The sequence below is a fragment of the Pezoporus occidentalis genome, unplaced genomic scaffold, assembly GCF_034315485.1.
Source record: "Pezoporus occidentalis ecotype Australia unplaced genomic scaffold, CSIRO_AGI_Poc_V1 ctg15, whole genome shotgun sequence".
Classification (NCBI taxonomy): Eukaryota; Metazoa; Chordata; class Aves; order Psittaciformes; family Psittacidae; genus Pezoporus; species Pezoporus occidentalis.
In genome coordinates this window covers 3,587,814-3,608,146 of record NW_026913316.1, presented here as the reverse complement: position 1 = coordinate 3,608,146, position 20,333 = coordinate 3,587,814, and the positions used below count along the sequence as shown (strand labels likewise).

The 20,333-nt window shown below is 39.6% G+C and overlaps 2 protein-coding genes across 3 annotated transcripts in view; one reads left to right on the top strand and one right to left on the bottom strand.

Annotated features, from left to right (window-relative positions):
* The window catches only part of SEMA5A (semaphorin 5A), an 844,194-nt gene that overhangs the window by 5,086 nt on the left and 818,775 nt on the right, over positions 1-20,333 (bottom strand). The window lies entirely within an intron of this gene.
* ADCY2 (adenylate cyclase 2) overlaps positions 1-20,333 on the top strand; it is a 217,372-nt gene that overhangs the window by 18,763 nt on the left and 178,276 nt on the right. For both annotated transcript variants that reach the window (XM_062610850.1, XM_062610849.1), the window contains exon 2: positions 818-1,015. In XM_062610850.1, coding sequence (XP_062466834.1) covers positions 818-1,015 — 198 coding nt within the window. The remainder of the gene's footprint in view (positions 1-817; positions 1,016-20,333) is intronic.

The window sequence follows — 20,333 nt, the reverse complement described above, 5'->3', positions numbered from 1 at the left end:
TTCACTCCAGAGTCCATTATTGCTCTTTGATTCTTTCTTATACTCCTCAGACTGCTCCTGGCTTGTATCACTGCTGCCCACCTGAAACAACACCAGTAGATAATAGTGGACTGTACAAGGCTTAGCTGAGTCTTGGTGACACCCATGATATGAGCTCCCAGTGAGCAGCACACCTATCTGGAGAGTGCCTCAGGCCAGCAAACGGATGCTTCAGTGCACCTTAGAAGAAAGTTGCCTGTCACCCGTCACCTAGCTGTGCTGGTTGTTACACACAAGGGCAAGGAGGGCTGCCTTACTCACCACCAGCATCTCTCCTGTTGTGACAGGTCTTTCCTCTTCAGCCTGCAGAGCAGCGAAGTGGTTCTGCACCTTCAGAAGGTGCTTCAGGGGAAGCCTTTTCCTCCTGCAGGTTCTTGCTGTTGCAAGTTTCTATTCCTCCTGTGTGCTGGTGTGGGACTTTTTTGACTGACTGGCAGTAGCTGTAGGTCCACTGAAGTCTGCACTTGGAACCAGCTTTCTAACTCCTTCTCAGCCTCTCAGCCTCCCTGATGTTACACAGCCTTCCCACTGCCTCCTGCAGCTCAATTTAGTAAAAGAAGTACAATGCAGTAGTGTGGTTAATAGTTGTTTATGAAGTTACTACTCCAAGTAACAGCTTCTTACAGTGAAAGAAATCCTGTTTTGATTCAGTCCACTTTTGATATTCAGTCATGTCGTTCTGGGATCTCCATGTGTGATCAGCTTAGAGTATATGATTTCTGTCTGACCTTTAAATGTATTAAGTTTTAACTTCATTTTCATTTTCCTCTGTTTCCAGGAAGTTGAAGACCATGTGGCGTTTTTAATAACTGTTCCAACGGCCCTAGCAATATTTTTTGCTATATTTATCCTTGTCTGCATAGAGCCTGTGTTTAAGAAGCTGCTTCGTGTATTTTCTCTGGTGGTCTGGGTATGTCTTGTTGCCATGGGATATCTCTTTATGTGTTTCGGAGGAATCATCTGTCCCTGGGACCAGGTAAGACTTGACATTATTATTAATTTTACTACCATTGGGTACATTTCCAGGAACCATTCTATGCAAAATCATTCACATTTATTTTTCTGGGACATCTCATAAAATGTTTTTGCAACTAAGTGTTTGCATGCATTTATAAGTACCAAAGAGATGTACATACTTGGGATAGGGAAATATTTGAAGGATTTTTATATTTTTTAAGCTCCTTTGCATAATGAACATTTGATTCCAGTCTTCAACTTTTTGGTGTAATGAATATTTTTTTTATAGTGACCAATTAACCTGGCAAATTCTGCTTTGGTTCAAGACCACTCGTGCTATCTTCTTCAGCTTAAAATGTTCAGTTTCTCAGTGTTGGTTTTCTGTGGTCTTCAAGATGTTCTCTAGCAACACATGAGAAAAAAGGATTTGGACTTTCCTCACATTTCTAGGGAAATGTATGAATAGAGCAGCAGTGAAGTACCCTTCATATTTAAAAAAAAATTATAATGAAGACAAACCAAAAACTATAATTGCATCCTAGTAGCACCACTTCTGAAATATGAAAAAATGATGTGCAATATCTAACACCGTGCCTGATCGGTTCTTCTGTGTTCTGCCATGTCTTCCCATTTCCCAAGCCTCTCTATGTGTGAATACTCCTGATATAATAATTGAGAAACTCTTCAAAGGATGGAAAAAAGCATGTAAATATACAAATATGTCTTTTGAAAATTTGACGCTGATTCCCTGACTTTAGAATAACGGTAAATGATGGTACTGTATGCAGGATGCCTTCTAGGTGTTTAAGATAGACTTGAAACAAATTCTCTGACTTGTTATTCAGATCTTGCCAAGACTTATGCAAATACTGAACTTTAAATATGCAAGTAGTTCCTTTATAATCTTTAATTCAAATGATTTAAATTACTGGTGTATGTGGGTAATACTAGTTTTGGGGCCCTTAAATTTGTGGGTGACTTATGTTATCATTTTCTTGGTAGGTTCAATGATTCATTATCCATGAAACCGCCTCCCTGTTTGTTTTGGTTTCTTCATTAGCTTTTTAAGTATTTGAAACTACAAACCAGGCCACACTTGCATGTAATAAAAAGCAAACAAGAACATGTAAGATTTTTATCTAGATCTAACTTCACAATGGGAGTCCCTGTATCTTTGCGATATCAAGTCTAGATAATCTACATGGTCTTACATTTTTGATTTATTTAATTGCCAATTGTGGGATGTTACAGTAGAATATTTAGGCTTTCAGGCTTACATGCAGGTATTTAAATTACCATATTTTTTGTTCATTGCAAATTCTACCGAGTTAAATTTTCTTATTTGAAAGATACAATGACTTTCAATAGCATGGGACATAAAAGATATCTAAGAGGGATGCTGATGTCTCAGTCCTGCTGTTGTATTTAGCCTGTGAAGGTGGTCTGACCTGCTTTTCTTTCCTCTTAGGAAAAATGTAGGCATTTGCACAGCATCTGAGGGATGCAGCTGCCATGGGAGGCAGGAAGGGCTGCAGAGCCCTTGGGAAAGGCACTGTCTTCCAACAGGTTGCCAGGACACAAGTCCTCTAATTTCCAGTCTGCTTTTTGCTTTGTGTGCAAGTGTTGCTTGGAGAAGTAGATATCTGGGAGGGAGCTGCATGGATTCCTTTGCCAGCAGCAGCCAGCTCTGGGCAGCTGCCTTGTCTAGCACTGTGCAGGCTCCAACCCACAGTGGTCAAGAATTTCCAGGAAGCCTGGACATGGCTGCAGATACGTGGCTAACTCCACTGTGCATTTGGCATCGACAGGAGAGGTGTTGTGCCAGGGTGGCCCCTGGCCACTGCTAGGAATTGGAGGTTGCGTCACTCCCTGCAATGGGACCCTTTGCATTCCCCAAACTGTGTTTTTTTTCCCCTTTGAATAGTGGTGCTGTTTTGTTGATCACTTTTGTAGGTATTCTTTTACTTGATGTCAGTTAAGAGTAAACTACGGAAATATGGGAATCTTTCTGGGCATTTGACACCTTACACAATAGGCTAATTGCAGGTTTGATGTTTTTGAAGGTTTGTGAAAAAGCTGTGAGCAGTAAAATGCTGCTATGTATTCCTGGGCTGCTAGTGTTTTGATTGCTCTCTATCAAGAATATGTAGGTGAACAATTGGTGTTCTCTCATATCATTACATGTGAAAGCAAATCTAAAAAATCCTTCCTCAGTGATCATTGGCAGTTTCTTTGTTGAAGTTTTACATTTTATGAATTTTAAAACTATTTTTGTGGTTTAGGATGCTTTTGTTGTTCCTTTATGCTTTTTTTATGAAAGAAAAGAAATATGATGTAAAATTTGGAATAGTTCTGTTTAAAGTATCTTTGTCAACGTAGCTAATTAGAAAACTATGAAGACGAAAGAAATAAAAGTTCATCCACACTTATTTACTAAACACGTGCTTTCTTTTTCTTCAAATTACAGCCTAACTTTTGTCCTGCTCCAGCAGAGTTTAAAAATACTCTTTTCATCGTATCGTTCATGTCTTCTCAGTCCTAAGATTGTTAAAAATATGGCATTTCTTAGGTGTACTAGGAACTATTGAAAGGTAAACTTTCTGTATACTGCAGTTTATAGAAAGAACATGTTATTCTCTTGTTTCTGCTCAAGCCTTCTCCCTTTAAAAGATGACCCTGCATCCTTTAAATTTTGGCTTAATGATTTTAATCTTCCTTTTGGCTGTTTGCAGTTTTTCTCTGTTGTCTGAAGGAAACTTAGGTGTGAACTTTAGCAGGTTCAGTTTACAATAAAAATGCCACTTCAGAGAGACTATTTTGGTTATGAACTCAATATATATTTAATGCAGAGCAGTGCCTCCTGAGCCTGCAGGCACACAGCTCAAATAACTTCCACAAACAGTAGAGGGCTGGAAATGAAGTGGCTGGACAGAGCCAGTGTTGGTTTGTGGATTTTTTGTTTTTTTTTTTTTTTGTTTTTAGAAAGCTGTAGGCTGATGTGAAATAAGTGGAAATCGTAATTGGTTTCAGCTATGTTTTTGCTGTCCCTGCAGATTGCTCTTATGTCTGCATTTTCTTGTCTCTGCAGCTACAGCTTTGGAGAGAGAGCTATTATCAGGTAGGTGTCTGGCCAGTGTTTGAAGGGGAAGACAGCACAGCTGTAGATGGTTTTACTTCATCCCTTGAGCTGGTCTGTAAGCCCCATGCTGTCTCCACGATCACCTGCTGAGCCTGATGCAAATGCTATTATTGTTGCTGGGCTGCATGGGCATTATCACAAGCCCATCTCCAAGAGCAGCATTGTCATTATTAACCTTAGCAACTAACCTCTTAGGTAGGTCCTATACTTCTGTATATGGTCGATGAAGAGAAGCAAGTACAATGAGAAGGAGACGGAGAGTACCTTAGTGAGGTAGTCGGTGGCTTTACATGAAAAAAAGAACCTAGGACAGTGATGGCAAATGTCTTTGATACCTGACACACTTTTTAAAGAAGCATTGCAAGCCGCTCTTACTGGTGTCAGCCCAAGTTTCTGTCAGTGCCAAACTTGGTGGTGGAGCCCCTGGGGTTTCACTGGTGTCCCAGGGAATTTGGATGCTTTGATAGGACCAATGCCGATGGCAGTACTCTGTGTTACAGCCCAGGAAGGTGGCTGGGCTGTCTGGTGGGAGTTGCAGAATACCTGGCCAGGGTTGGTAGGAAAAAAAGTAGAGCAAAGGAAGTCATGCGGAGGCTCAGAGAAGCAATTGCCTGCTGGCAGTTTTTTGCAAATCTAAGGTTTGAGCGGTAATGTGTGGAAATAGTTTCAGTGAGGAAACACGTCGGGGCGATGCTTAGAAAGGTCGGTGTGGAAATCAGTGGATGGTGTGTTCGGTGGAGGGCCAGTAATGCAAGGCAGGCAAGCTGAGGAAGTATGATGGAAAAAGGTGATGTATTAATTTTGTCATGCTAGATCTTGTCCTTATTCTAGAAAGGAGCACCTTTCCTTACAAAATGTAAATCCAGTACCTATCTATAGAGTTACATTCATGCCAGGGAATGAATTTAAAATAGTTTCCTCTTGTTTCACTGACAGTGTAGTTATTGTACAACAATCGCCTTTCCATGTCATCTCTGACATGTTAACATTTCCTCAACCTTTTATACAGGGTGTACGTAAATATGTCATGGCACATTGATATCAGTGGGTAAAAAGAGCTCTTAAAGCATACAGTGGATGATATAAAAAAAGGAAGTAATTATACAGCATTATGCTAGCCTAATGAATTCTATCTTTGCTGGATTTGGTATTCAGTTCTACTTAATTATAAATACGTTTGCACAGCCCAGGCACCAGATGTGTTCCTCCTTGTCTGTGTTCAGTTACAGCACAGAAATTACTTCAAGCATGATTTGACACTTCTGGTTTCCAAAAAAAATTATCCAGAGTGTGATGTGTTTGGAATAGCTTTGTCTATTTTAGCCTAAATACTACTTTCTGAGCTGAATCTAAAGCCCTTTTATTTTAATGCATTGGTATGGAGTGGTTCAGTTTGGGCCCTGAAGCAGCCCTGATTTACAGAGTGCAGGGAAAATTTTCTGTATTAGTATTCATAGAATCATAGAATTTATAATTCTTATTTTTTTTTTTTTTATACTCTCCTGGTACCTGAGGATATCAGGCAGAGAGGTGAGTGCGTGTACAGAGTTTCTGCAGTTGTGGTAATTAGCTCCTGTATCAGGCAGCAGGGCAAACCAGTGGGTCCGCAGAAAGGGAAGAATTTTCTTTGTACAGAACTGTATTGGGTCTGATTTCCTCACCTTGCTTGGGACCTGCCTTATCTGAGGTCAGTGCTGATGTATTAATAACATGTTGTATGGTTGGGCAGTGCAAATAAAAGGAGTTAGATGCTTGAGAAGAGCAGGGCAGGTGTCACTGAAGTCCCTGCAACACAGGAGAGTGAGGATATGTTGCTGTCAGCTGTACTGCTGGCTCAGGATCTGGAATGTGGGGGAGACTTGACATTTTTTTCAAGCTTAAGATTAATCAGACTATCAGGAATGAGTATCCGAGGCAAGGAAGTAAATCTTGTAGGAGGATGGTTCAGTCCCTTTGAGGTGAACAGTCACCTGAAAAGGATATCAGGAAAACCAGGAGTCTTGTTTGAAATGGGAAAATATTGCCCAGCAGATGATACTGTACTTTAGGAGTAGGTGTGATAGAAAAGGAAGAAACCCACAATCCACAAGTATAAAGCATATTTGCAGTTATATATGAGGAAGGAGAAGAGCAGATTATTTTTATCTTAATTTTTAATAGACATATGAATTCACAGGCTTAATAGCAAGGCATTTAAATGTGTTTATCAAGTTTGGTATGGCTACATCTGTATAGAAGACAGGAAAAAGCTGAGCTATTAGAGACCTGCCAGTCATGAAAATCAGTAATATAGTAGTTTAATATTGTAAAATAGTGTGTGGAGCCTTGGAACACCCTGTTAGTATAACTAATGTGCCATTGTTAACCTTTGGTGTGTCATGGCAAAGCACTGTTATTGCTCTTTGTAGAAACAGAATGGATTTCTTTTCTAAATAGAGAAAGCAATTTTGTAAGAAGAAAATAGAAAATAATATCTGTTTTATGGCCAAATGGAAGACTAGAAGCACTGCTAGAAGAGATGAGTGTTATTAAAATAACTGTATGTGCAGGTGAGGGTAGATGGCAGCTAGTGTGACTTCAGAGTGTATGAGGCGGGAGGAAGATTGCTGGCTGAATTCTCAGGGGGCTCTCTGGGGAATGTTTGCCTTTATTAGTGCTTTTTACTTGTGGAGGGGTGACAGAATGTCACCGCTGTAATGAAATTTGTTGATGACCCAGTTAAAAGATTCCTAATAGATCAAAAGATCAGAATGTTATGGGAAAGAAAAGAACGACCTTGAGGGCTACTGTAATAGCAGCTAGATGAAATTTAATAATAGGAAATGTGATGTGCCTGCATTTGGGAGCTAACGGCAGAAATTTCAGCTATAGGCTGAGAGTTCAGAGTAGAAAATCAGCAGGGACAAGCAGAATGAAGAGGACAAGCATTAGCGACCACTGGATCATTAAGATATGCAGCCAGAAAAGATTAGGTTATGGTGGCAAAGTATCCAGCTAAGGATGGAACCTCACCTGAATGACTTACGTAAATTTCTCTTTCCCTGCATTCAGAAAGATAAACTGAAACTAGAACAGATGCAGAGAGCACAAATCACCAGGAAAAAGAAGCTTTTTGTGAGAGGAGAAAAACTTGACTTGGGTATAGATCAACAGAAGAGAAGAATGCTGAGAGTGGTGTGACTGCCATCTACAGATAATCTGTGGTTGCAAACGCCAAAACTGAGGAGAAGCTGCAAAAGATAAAGGACTATTGACACATACACACCAGAAAATTAATCACCCAGCCATTAATAAAATTTAAACTGGAAATCAGAATAAATCCCATAGCCAGTAGAACACTTGGTTTGTGGAGTGGCTAATATCCTCAGGATAATAAGAATTAAAATAATGAATTGGTTTTACAGTGGAACGCTGCCCTTAGCAGAGAGTCATTAAATGTCTTCGATTAGCAAGGGCATGGACTTCAGTGATTCAGGAGTATCCTTTTAGGTTTCTGTTCCTATGCACTACTTTCATCTGGGGACTACTGAACTAGTTTAAATGACAATTTATTTTGACCTGTGCCTGAAGTCCACCAGAAGAGATGGATTTTCTAAGTTATAGAAGTTCAGAGGTTTTTGTTATCTAAATGTCTTTCATCCTTCCAGCATTCTTCTGCAGCAGTAGTCTCAAGAATCGTAACATCGGGGGTAATAATCTTGCTATATATATATGTGTGAGGTGTCCCTGTCTATGGGGGGGGGGAACTAGATGATCTTAAGGTCAAAGGTCATTCCCAACCCTAACTATTCTATGATTCTATATTTCTGATCTCTTGTGGCATACATTATAAGGTTTATGAGAGATGTTTAGTGTAAAGTAAAGCAGGAGAAACTGGATCAGAAGAACCTTATGAAACCTTTGCTTCCCTGCTAGTTTATTTTTATTTACTCCATTTCCTGTAGTGATTTTTCCATCTCAGGAGTATACAATTAAGTACAAAGGCTGAGCTGATTATAGATTTCATCAAGATTATTGCATAGTTTGTGTGCCGTGTGATATTTGCTGTGCAAGTCATGTGGATGAATTTTACTAAGGGAAGCGTTAAGGTAACACCATTGAAGTACGATAAAAATGTGAATCTCAGATAAATATGCAAAACTGAATATGGCAAGATTTTTCTCTCTAATGCAAAATAACACTTATCAATAAGAATGTTAACGTTTCTGAGAGTACTGAAACGGAGTAATGCAAATTTCAAATGTCATAATGTTGTTTGGATGTTGCTGTCAAGAGACCAGATGACACATGGAAATTAATAACTTATGACATTCGTAAGGCTTCTTAAGTGCTTAATAATTACTTTGGCATTAGGAAATAAACATAAACATCTATTTATTTCATAGTACCTATTGCTTGACAATTGCTCGTATGATGAAACTACCAGTGAACCATTAAAGAAGCTATCTAGAACCTTCTGTTAACAAGTATAATTTAAGGTAGCCATGTAAGCCTTTAATTGGAATTGTTTTCCATTCAGAAATATAACAGTTTACCTGACTTCCTACAGGGAAGTTTTTGATATGGTACCGCATGGGTCTCTTGGTTTGAGCGCTTTGACTTTGCTTACCTGCCTGCCATGATAAAGCTTGTACCTTTACGAGGCTGTTTGGTGTGATATTGTATGTTTTTATTCTTGTGAATTAGATAATGAAGGGGATGTATCATAGATCCTGACCTTCGGTCATTTTTCAGCATTTATACGTTTCTGTTTGCAGGTTTCTAGTGCTGTAGCAATTTAGCTAGTATGTTGTTACACAAAGAAACAAGTGGGTGGTGAAAATGTTTCCTGCAAGCTGCATAAGACCTCAGTTTGCTTGTTTGAGGGTGTTCCCTGTTTCTGTAGCTTTTATGAAGTTTTAGGCACAACTGTGGTGCTAAAAAAGTGAATCTTAGTATCTGGATTGTCAGAGGATCACTCCTTTTTTAGTCCAGGAAGCAGGTAGCAGAATTTTCCCTTGTGTGCTTGCAGTTTGCCATATGCTGGCTGTGAAATAGCTTTCAGTTTCACCTGCCAGTCTACAAATATACAGTGCTATGCAGATATTAGGAAACATTGCTTAACTTAAATTGATTAATATTTGCAAGAAAGCAGTATGGTCTGCTGGTTATGAACTTGTTGACAAGCAAGGTGCTAGGTTTATAAAGTTTTACAAAAGGAAAAGATAAAAAGGTAGAAATACATTTCATGAAGTAAGGCTTGCTCAGTATGAGCTGCAGAAGACTAATGTTTAATATATTCATATAAAAAATTATAATGTTTAAAATTTAGATGAATAATTTTGTATAGATATCTTACACACAAAATATACTTATGTCGGAATTGTGTTATTTTATTATTTAAAATGTGTTTAAATTCAGATTTTTAAGAATAATGTACAATTAAAATGCAAGTTATATTCATAATTATGCTTTATAAATGGTAGATTTATTGAGAATGAGAAAACAGACGTGCTTTCAAGAGATTATTCATGTTCATTTAGTGATATTTTTTATTTTACTTTTCTATATGATAAAATGATTATTTGTATATAAAGCACTGTATGTTGCTTGTATATTGGGACCTAACTTTTATGTTTATATTGGGTTGATTCAGCAATTGGCTGTCTAGAAAAACAGGAAGGAGAAAAATAATGGACTGAGATAATAGTCAATTCTCAGAAAACATTTCAGTGTTGCTGAGGGACAATCCCAGAAGTATTTATCTTTTATGATTTTACTACCTCTTTAGGTAATGTATGAGACTGATTTACATGTTAATCAAAGAAAGGCTGAGAACAGGAAAGGCGAGGGGACTTTGACAGTTTTCAAAAGGAGCAGTCTTTCAAGAGGGAACTATTAACTGTTTAGGACATTCGAATCAGGGAGAAGGACAAACATCTCCCAGCTTCATCACTGTGGACAAGCTAAGCCTCTTGGGTCACTGTAACAGGAACTTAGCTACCAATCTAGATTGTGCTTGTCTTTTAAAAGCTTTGTCTCTTCTGCAAAAATAAAAAGTACTTGAGTGCTGAGAAGTACTGATCAGCTTGTCTTCATCTGACCACAGTAGCTGAGTGTTGCTCATCCTTACAGAAGAGGCACAGTTATCTCAGTTCATCTGAACTTGCAAGGTGAGAACAGCAAACATTAAGTAGTGTAAGTGAAAGACCAGGCTAGATTTCACTGATTTAGAGGATTTGGGGCAGGCATATGTTAAAAAAACCCAACCCAAACCCCAACCCCGCAAACAAACCACAAAAAACCTCCCTATCCCTAAACAACAGCCTGAAATGCTAGACATTTCATTCAAGGCAACTCAAAAACTAAGAGAATTACACGCAGTATCTGTGACAGTGGGAGAAGAACCTTTTCAAGTCTATCAGGAAAAAACCTACCCTCTGTTCCACCACAGACATGCGTTCACAAGGCTTAAGAAGAGTAATCATAATTTCATGCAACACAGCATGCACTGTTGAACCATTTAGGAAAAAGGTACATTTCTTGTTATTACTAGAAAGCTTCATATTGATTTTATAGCTTAAAATAAACTTGCTGTAAAATAACATATTGTTCAGTAGTGTCAATTTTCTGTAATATCATAAATTCTTGGATTATATTGTTCTGGCAGACTTAGTTCGAGTAATTTAGAACTTGAATACATATTAATCATATTGGATTCTAGATTACATTTTTCTTATTTGCTTTCTGTGCATACTTTTTAGCTAAATTGTATATGTATATAAATTTTATATCTTACTTACCAGGGCATTATCTTTGCTTAAATTGGCAAACTTGAATCTCTTCTTAAATGTTCCGATTTCTGCAACATTTGACTGATTTGCAGATATCTTTGTTTTGCAAGAATCTTATTCAAGATGGCAGGTGGAGTGACAACTTAGTAGCTACTGTCTCCCTGTCTCATGTCTTCATGTGGCATTGCAAAGTAATTTGTGTTTTGTAATTTGCAATATCTTTACACATTAGTGCTTTCTAGATTTCTTTCTTTTTGTAATATTCCAATTTGAGATGGTTTCTGTAATCTATCATCTTGCATATTTGTGGTATGAATGTCCTTTGACTATTTTCTGTTTCTTTTGGTTATTTCACAATTCCTTTGTATTCCTTCTTCAGCACTTCCTTTCATATATTTCCTCCTAAGTCTGCATCGCCTTCTTGTATTTACCATGACAGTTGTCTCCTCTCATACTTATTAATGAAGACAGCCTTTCTTCAGTCTAATACATTGGTTTTGTTTTCATTACTCTGTATTTTTGTCTTGCAGTCAGCTGTAGTCTTGCAATATTTTTTGCCTTGTTCAGTATCTATGAGGTTTTTGTAAACTACAATTTTTAGGTGTCATTAAGGATGGTGATAGTGTTGCAAGCTCAAAATACCTGAGGGCTCAATTAAAGTTTTGTCATTGACTCCCCTTGACCACATTGTAGCTCTGCTTTCACCTGCCCCCCCCCCCCCCCCCAAAAAAAATAAAAACTTTTACTTTGTTTTGTTAATCTGAGGTAGAATTGATCCTAAGTAAATAGGATTGTTCATTTTATGTGACAGTGTTGTATAAATTTTTCTTCATTATGCTGTTTTTATTCTTGATCATCTTTTTATTTTTTTTTCCAAAGAATTCACAGTGAGGAGGGAAATGGATTAAACAGTCTTTCATATTTGTATGAAATGGTGAACATTAAATAAGTCCTATTAAATACACATGTGCCTGAAAATGTCTTTTCATAAAGAAAAAAAATCTTACTGCAATGAAATGAGGTAGTGATTTGAGTCTTTTTTTTTTTTTTTCATGTCACGCTCTGATTACCCATTAAGACTGCATATGTTACCTAATGACAGTTCCTGTCAGTGTGTACATATTATTTGCTCAGGTCTATAAACAAGTATAATACAGTGTTTTAAATTACTTTCACATAGATGAGATTGGAGTCTTGCTTAGATACACATGGATTTTTTTTTTATTTTCTTCTTTGCAATAATGTGAATTTACTCAGCATTTAGGAATTTATTTAGGAGCATCAAATACAATTTTGGGTCTTTGTCAGGTCCAGTACAGGTAAACTGCGAGGTCTACTGTATGATGGAGGTTATTGACAAGGAAAGGAAAGTATGTTGCCTGTCTGACATTAATTTGTATGTTAAATTCCATTAAAAGGTCAGGGTTGAAAGAAAAGTTGAGATAGATCATGTTTTTTTTGTCAAATGAAGACTGGAAAGCAAAATACTGATTAATAACAAAGGCCAGAATGCAGAAAAGTGCAATAAATGCACATCATCATGTGTGAATCATATGTGTTTCTATATTACCACATGATTTGCTCTACATGATCCCAAGTGTTTCGTACTCATTAGTGGTGTAGGCAGATGGTCACAGGATGTATTTCTACAAAGGGGCTAACAAAAGAATCTGTATTTTAATACCTCAATTCATTTTCTTCTCAGCCCTTCTTGTTTACTCTTAATAACATTTCAGTAAGTACTACTTACTTGTGAATATTCCATAGATGGCATTTTATAGTATTTCATGGATATTTAGTGGACACTGAAGTCCACTACAAATAAAAAATCTGGATCTATAGGATTTTGCATCATTTTTGTGACTTATTGTTTAGCTAGTGGTAATGATCACAAATCAGTGATTTCATGTAATGTAGAAATGAGAACAAAATAACTTTTGCTTCTTGTGTTCTTGTAGAGTTTGCAAGCTTCTTATTTCCCATGCTCAGCAACCACAAATCATAATGATTTAAAAATAAAATTGATATATGTAATAAAATGTCTGGTTTTAATTGTCAGTACATTTGCAATTGTTTTGCAATTCTTATATGAGTGGTTTTTGGGTTTTGATTGAGGTTTTTTTAACCTGTTTTACCAAAACAGATTGGGATTGCCTGGCCAGATGTTTGCCTTTGTTCAAGATTGCTGTAGTCTTAATGAGCGTGGAAGAGAACTGGTCAGGACAAAAGCCCACCACTGCTATGTCTGGCTTCTGCCTCACCCTCTGTTTCCATGATATGAGACCTCTGCCCATGGGCTGATGGCTGCATTTTGGCATCACAGGCTGAGCATCAGATGCTGGAGAATCATAGAATGTTTGTAAGGGACCTTAAAGGTCATCTAGTTGCAGCTCCTGTGCCATGGGCAGGGACACTTTCCACTAGACTAGGCTGCTTAAAGTCCCATCCAGCCTGGCCTTGAATACTTCCAGGGATGGGGAAAAACCTTGGAGCTGCTGTGTAAGGGTGTTATGAAGGATGGACTAGGGAGTTTAGACTGGCCACAACCTGGGGTTTAAGAGCTTGGAAGGGGCTGCCTGGAAGTGTGGTGAAAACTGTGCACCTCCACTCCAATTTAGTCTGGAGAAGAGAAGTCTTGGGTGAAGAAAGGTTGAGTAAAAACCATAAAAGAAATATAGTCTTAGGAATAAGTTAGCATAACCTGATGGTAAATGAAAACCCTGGTTGAGTAGGCAAGGAACAGTGTGCATTTTTTTGTGTACAGGAAATAGACTTTCAGCTCTTGTTATTTGTGTGCCCAGTAGCAATGGATAGGAATGGGATGGCAAACGACACCCTGCAAAAAGATTAAAAATTGGCACACTAATATTAATATGATTTCTCAGGTGTTTGGAAAAAATATAACACTAGCAAGAGGGGGTGTGTGTTTTGAATAGATTAATTTTAATGCAGAATATGCATAAGGAAGTCATTCTTTTTAGGCAGAATCTGTTGTTGAAGTCATGCAATATGAAGTAATGCATTAGACTTGTCACAATTTTAGAATTTATTTTAAAGCAAAGAAATTTCGGGGGGGGGGGAATTCTCTAAAAATGTTCTTCTTACGAAATATAGCTGAAAGTATGATCGCTTCAGTGACTGTAATGACAGTGAAGTTTCTGCTTTTCTTCCAGTTGTTTTTTCCGTATTTTATTATACTTGGAATTAAAAAAAAAAAAAGTTTACCAACCAAATGTAATGTGTTTTTAATGAAGTTACATTTTCACTGTCCCCTTAATGGGCAACGTATCATCATTGTTATTGAACAATGGGGTAGCTAAATGACCTCCCAACACATGTTTAAACCTGCAATGCTCTAACCCCTCCTTCATCCTGAATGGGCTTAACCTTGAGATCCTCCAAATGAAGCCATCACTTAAATTGTAACTGGGCACTTAAACACACCCATGGCTGTGTCTGTGCAATTAAGATGTTGCTCTAGTTAGGTTTCTTCTTAATGTGAAGTGAATTGCTGCTTGAAGAACCAATTTTTCAAGTTCTCAAACTAGTGATATTTTCCTAGTGTCATTATATTTTCTGACCAGAGAGACTGGAGTATTTTTAGTGTTGTTTTAATTTTATGGAACTTGAATATTTAGGGCTATACATTTTTCACAACTAAAGCCACGAGTAAGGGACAAGGCATCACTAGGCAGCTGGTGGGGTGAGAAATCATGGTAGCACTGGTGCCTCACCGGGCAGAGCTACCAAGCTGCCCTGTGGGAAGCAAAGCTTCTTGTTATCCAGAAGTGGACTCCCACCCCTTTTACTTGAAAGCTCAAATCTCTCCCAACTCCAGCACACCCCAACTCCTACACCCAAACCCTCCTGTTCCGAAGAATCTTCTAAGTTATTCCCAAACTCCTCTGTCAGCAGTTCCTCCTGGGTTTTCCATTCTTCCTTTTTAAGTCCTTCTAGTCAAAGTCCCATAGTCAAGGTTCCCTGCTCCCCACCCCAGGAAATGTCTCTGTCCTTTACTTCTTAGGCTTCCCAGCCACAGTTTTTGCCACAGTTTTATCTGCTCAAGCATCAACCCTACTGTTGTTACTCCACTGTGACATGGTATTTCACTCCTTGCCACCAGTTTAGCAGTCTTTAGTTGGTCTTTAAAAATAGCTGGGCCTGATTTATCAGGGGGATCTCCAAAGAGGTATAGCCACAACTTCTGCTCTGGTTTAAATATCTCAGTTGCGTGTTATTTATCAAATTGTTTTGGACAAGACTCTTGAGGGCAGGAAAAAGAATTAGGACACAGCAGGTCTATTCATGATGCAGTTGAACTTGTTAACAATTTCTGAAACTTTTCCAATTATTAAGTCTGTTTTTCAAGTTGCCATTTTGCTGATTTCATTAAACTTGCAGGATAATGCATATTTAGCCAACTTTCAAAATATGCTAGTTTATATCTCTCAGGTTTTGTTAGAGAGAAATGTTCTACTATTAGAGAAAAAATAATATTAGATAAATGAGGGAAATGAAAAAAACCATAATGACTGAAGTCTGCAATTTCTGTGATTACATAAAAACATCCATAGTAGACCACATCAGAAATCATCATGCAATATTAAGACAATCACCTCTGATGAGTGAAAGCTTCCTCCTCATCTCACTGCCTAGTAATTTTATGGTGGGAAGTCCTGTCTGATCTCAAAGCTGGCAATCACTGATAGTGGACCTTGTCAGCACAGTAAATTAACTGTTACAGTACTGTAGTTAGCACACTGATGCACCCTCGCTTACATCAGATCTAGCTGAAGATCTAGCTAAAGTGACTGTCTGTTTCTACATGCCTCTTGGTGTGTGGGACCACCAAAATGGGACAAGTGTGACATGGGACAGTGACTCCACCGACATATCCAGAGCTGAATCTTTCACAGAATAGTATCTATGATCCAATCTGTCTATCCATCCTTTTACCAGAAGGCTTTGTTCCATCCCCAGTCTAGAAAATTGGCTTAAAAGCTATAAAGATGCCTCGTATATGATTGTTCTTGAATTCTTCATTACAGTTTAAACCTCTTGCAGTGAGAAGCAATCTTATAAAGGTTGTAATTAGATTACTACAGTTAGAAATTCCCAGATGATATATTGCTGCTGTCCACTTTGACATTTGTGTAGCTTTAATGTTGACAAACTACCATAGAATAGCTCAGCTGAGAGTATGTTGCAATCATTAATCCATGGTGCTTGGGCAAGCATTTTATCATGATTATCAGAAGACATTTGCATGAATGCAGGCAAAGGTGACATATTATCTATCCTCTCTGCACTCGGGGGGTGGTGGCTTTTTGGCTTACTCTAAGGGAAGGGAGAACAGCTGAAGAGCCAGCTGGTACAATTACAATGTTCCGCAGGGCCTGAAGCAGAGTATGAAATATCCCCTGGAGTAGTATCTCTTCTGAACAGTCAAGACTGCCAATAGTTCAAAACCCTCTTGTGCAGCATCTCACACCCCTATATTTTCCCTTATTTTCTTCCCCCCCCCCCCCCCCCCCCGATTTTTGGATGTAATGCAATATCTGGTCTTAAGTTACATGTACATACTTTTATTTTAAATATCTGACTTCCCTTGAATTTTGGAGGATGCATCATGTTCGCGTTTGTTTAATAGGACATCATGAAAGTAATACTAAACAGGGATCATTAAAGGGGATATTGTGTGTGATGAGTGGAAAGTTATTTTGAAGCACAAGACTGAAGAGCAGTCTATTCTGTCCTAGTCCCCCAAAAGGCAAAAATGACTCATTTACATTTCAGATGAGATACAGATACCGTCTGTTAACAACTTCATTCAGATTTGTGTCGAAGCCTGCAATAGATGGCTTTCAGATGAATAAAAAATGGGAGGTTATTAATACATCAACAGTAATGTTTGTTCATCTCTGATTGCAATGGATTTCCATGAGGTAACTAATGTATTTGGACAAATTGCATGCCATATTGCAATTATTTTTAAAAATGTTTTATTTTTATCTTTTTATGCCCAAAAAGCCTTGGTCTGAGAAGCCAAGAACTTTGAGTTCTATACTTAGTGTCTTGGCTTCCCACTTTAGGTGTTTTGATGTGAGAAAGACTCAATTTACCCCTTGCAGAGTATGAAGTTTAATAAAATACCTTCTTTCTCCCCTAGAATAGTGCCCGTTTTGGGGGGGTAGCGGAATAGCGAACTATTCTATCTGGCATCTTTTATATGTTTCTATTAAGAAGCGAGTTTTATGGCTGGAAACTATTGTTATGTCTATATTGATAGTCCAAAATGAAGGTTTTACTTGTAGGAGAATAAATCCAGCTACTTGTAAAAACAGCTGTATTTTGGTGGAAGTACCGAAAGTTCCTCATCAAACTGTATTTGTATCGAACTGGATTAGTGTCCATCATAAGTGTTTACCTCTCAGATTTTTCAGGAAGTCCTTGCAGAGCAAAATTGACTGCTTGTCACAGCAGTGTTTTGGCAATGTCCTACTTTATTGCAGTTCAGTAGTGGCATAAAATCTTCAAGGACAGCTTTGAAATGGATCAAGGTAATGCTGTAGAGAAAGTATTCCTGTCAAGCGCTGAAATGGGAAAGCATACAAAGTGGCAAGCCTAGACAAAGGCAGAAGTAGCAAAAAGCATTTGAAGTCTGTGCGGGGCAGGCTGAAGTAGGACCCTGAATTGCTGTTGGAGCTTGGGCAGGGCTGATGAACTGGCAGTGGCATTGTGTGACTGGTCCTGCCACTGTTTGCCTTCCACTCTGCTGATCAGGAGCCAGCTCTGGCAGTCCTTCCAGCTGGATGAGCCTTTGCAGCTGCATCAGAGCTGTGTTCATGTTGTCGACTGAAATAATTAACTAGTGTAGGAAGGGAGATAAGAAAGAAATCAGTGTTGCTGCTTGGATGAGGTTATCAAAGGTGTGATTGCTCACCTGCAGCATAGTTCTGCCAGTAACAAGTCATGTAAACTGACAAACTGGGGAACATAGTGGATTGTCTGATGCCTGCCTGTGCAGCTGGTTATTTGGAGGGCAGCTATAATCCATATGTATGTGAGAGAAAGTGGCTATGGAGAAGGTGATATATTTTTTTTGGAACTTAATCTGGCAAGCCGGGTCAAGGACAATAGAAAGGGCTTCTTCAAATACATAGCGAATAAAACTAACACAAGAAGCGGTATAGGCTCACTGCTGAATGAGGTGGGTGCCCTGGAGACAGAGGATATAAAGAAGGCAGAGGTGTTGAATGCCTTCTTTGCCTCTGTCTTTACTCCTGCAGACTCTCCCCAGGGGACCCAGGTTCCTATAGCCCAGGAAGGAGTCAGGATAAAGGAGAGTTTGCTTTGGTAGATGAGGATTGGGTTAGGGATCAGTTAAGTAATCTGGACATCTATAAATCAATGGGTCCGGATGGAATACACCCGCGGGTGCTGAGGGAGCTGGTGGAGGTCATTGCTGAGCCACTCTCCATCATCTTTGGTAAGTTGTGAGAAACAGGTGAGGTGCCTGAGGATTGGAGCATGGCAAATGTCACACCAGTCTATAAGAAGGGCAAGAAGGAGGACCCGGGTAATTATAGACTGGTCAGCCTTGCCTCCATCCCTGGAAAGGTGATGGAACAACTTATTCTTGACACCATCTCTAGGCATATCAAGGATGAGGGGGTCATTAAGAGCAGCCAACATGGCTTTACCAAGGGGAAGTCATGTTTGACCAACCTTATAGCCTTGTATGAGCAAGTAACTAGGTGGCTGGATGATGGTAGAGCGGTAGATGTGTTTTTTCTTGATTTCAGTAAGGCATTTGATACTGTCTTCCACAGCATCCTCATAGATAAGCTAAGGAAGTGTGGGCTTGATGATCAGGTAGTGAGGTGGATCAAGAACTGGTTGGAAGGAAGAAGGCAGAGAGTTGTGGCCATTGGGGCAGAATCTAGCTGCAGGTCTGTGACTAGTGGAGTCCCTCAGGGGTCAGTGCTGGGACCAGTGCTGTTTAATATTTTCATCAACGACCTGGATGAGGGAACTGAATGTACCCTCAGCAAGTTTGCTGATGATACTAAACTGGGAGGAGTGGCTGACACACCAGAGGGCTGTGCTGCCATTTAGTGAGACCTGGACAGGCTGGAGAGTTGGGCGGAGAGGAACTTGATGAAATTCAACAAGGGCAAGAGTAGTGTCTTGCATCTGGGGAAGAACAACCCCATGTACCAGTACAGGTTAGGGGCTGACCTGCTGGACAGTAGTGAAGGGGAAAGGGACGTGGGGGTCCTGGTGGATAGGAGGATGACCATGAGCCAACAATGTGCCCTTGTGGCCAAGAAGGCCAATGGCATCCTAGGGTGCATTAGAAAGGGTGTGGTTAGTAGGTCAAGAGAGGTTCTCCTCCCCCTCTACTCTGCCTTGGTGAGGCCGCATCTGGAATATTGTGTCCAGTCCTGGGCCCCACAGTTCAAGAAGGACAGGGAATTGCTTGAAAGAGTCCAGCGCAGAGCGACAAAGATGATTAAGGGAATGGAACATCTCCCTTATGAGGAGAGGCTGAGGGAGCTGGGACTCTTTAGCTTGGAGAAGAGGCGACTGAGGGGTGACCTCATCAATGTTTACAAATCTGTAAAGGGTGAGTGTCCGGATGATGGAGCTAGGTTTTTTTCAGTGATGTCCAGTGATAGGACAAGGGGCAATGGGTGTAAACTGGAGCATAGGAGGTTCCATGTGAACATCAGGAAAAATTTCTTCACTGTGAGAGTGACAGATCACTGGAACAGGTTGCCCAGGGGGGTTGTGGAGTCTCCTACGTTGGAGATATTCAAGGCCCGCCTGGACAAGTTCCTGTGTGATGTACTCTAGGTTACCCTGCTCTTGCAGGAGGGTTGGACTAGGTGATCTTTTGAGGTCCTTTCCAACCCTTAGGATTCTGTGATTCTGTGATTTTAGGTCAAAGTATGGTCATCATGAGCTTCAGTGCCATCAGTACAATGAAAAAAAGAAGAGCATGTTTTGTCCGCAGCAGCACTTGAATTGTTTTCTGAACCAAGAAATGGGGTACCTTTTGCTGAATTGGGATACGTAGGAATGGAGCACTGCAGATAGGCCTGTTCAACTCTTCTGTGCCTGTGCAGCAGGCAGGCTGTGTGCTTTCGCAGTGGCATGAAGGAGTGTTGTGTGCTACTGGTTTGCTCAGTTGGCTGGTGGGAGGGCTGAGGGCCAGCACTGTTCTGTGTGGTGACCTTGGGCCGCAGTGGGGAACAGGCCATGGGGCATGGCAGAGAGTGATATCACAGCAGGGGTGTAATGGGGAACCTGGTGTTTGTATTTCCTAGCAGAGGAAATCTTAAGTGGGATTTACAGCAGCAGGTGCTTAGTCTAAAGATATTACACTGGACAAGAGCACACGTTTCTGGAGCTGTTTTCTC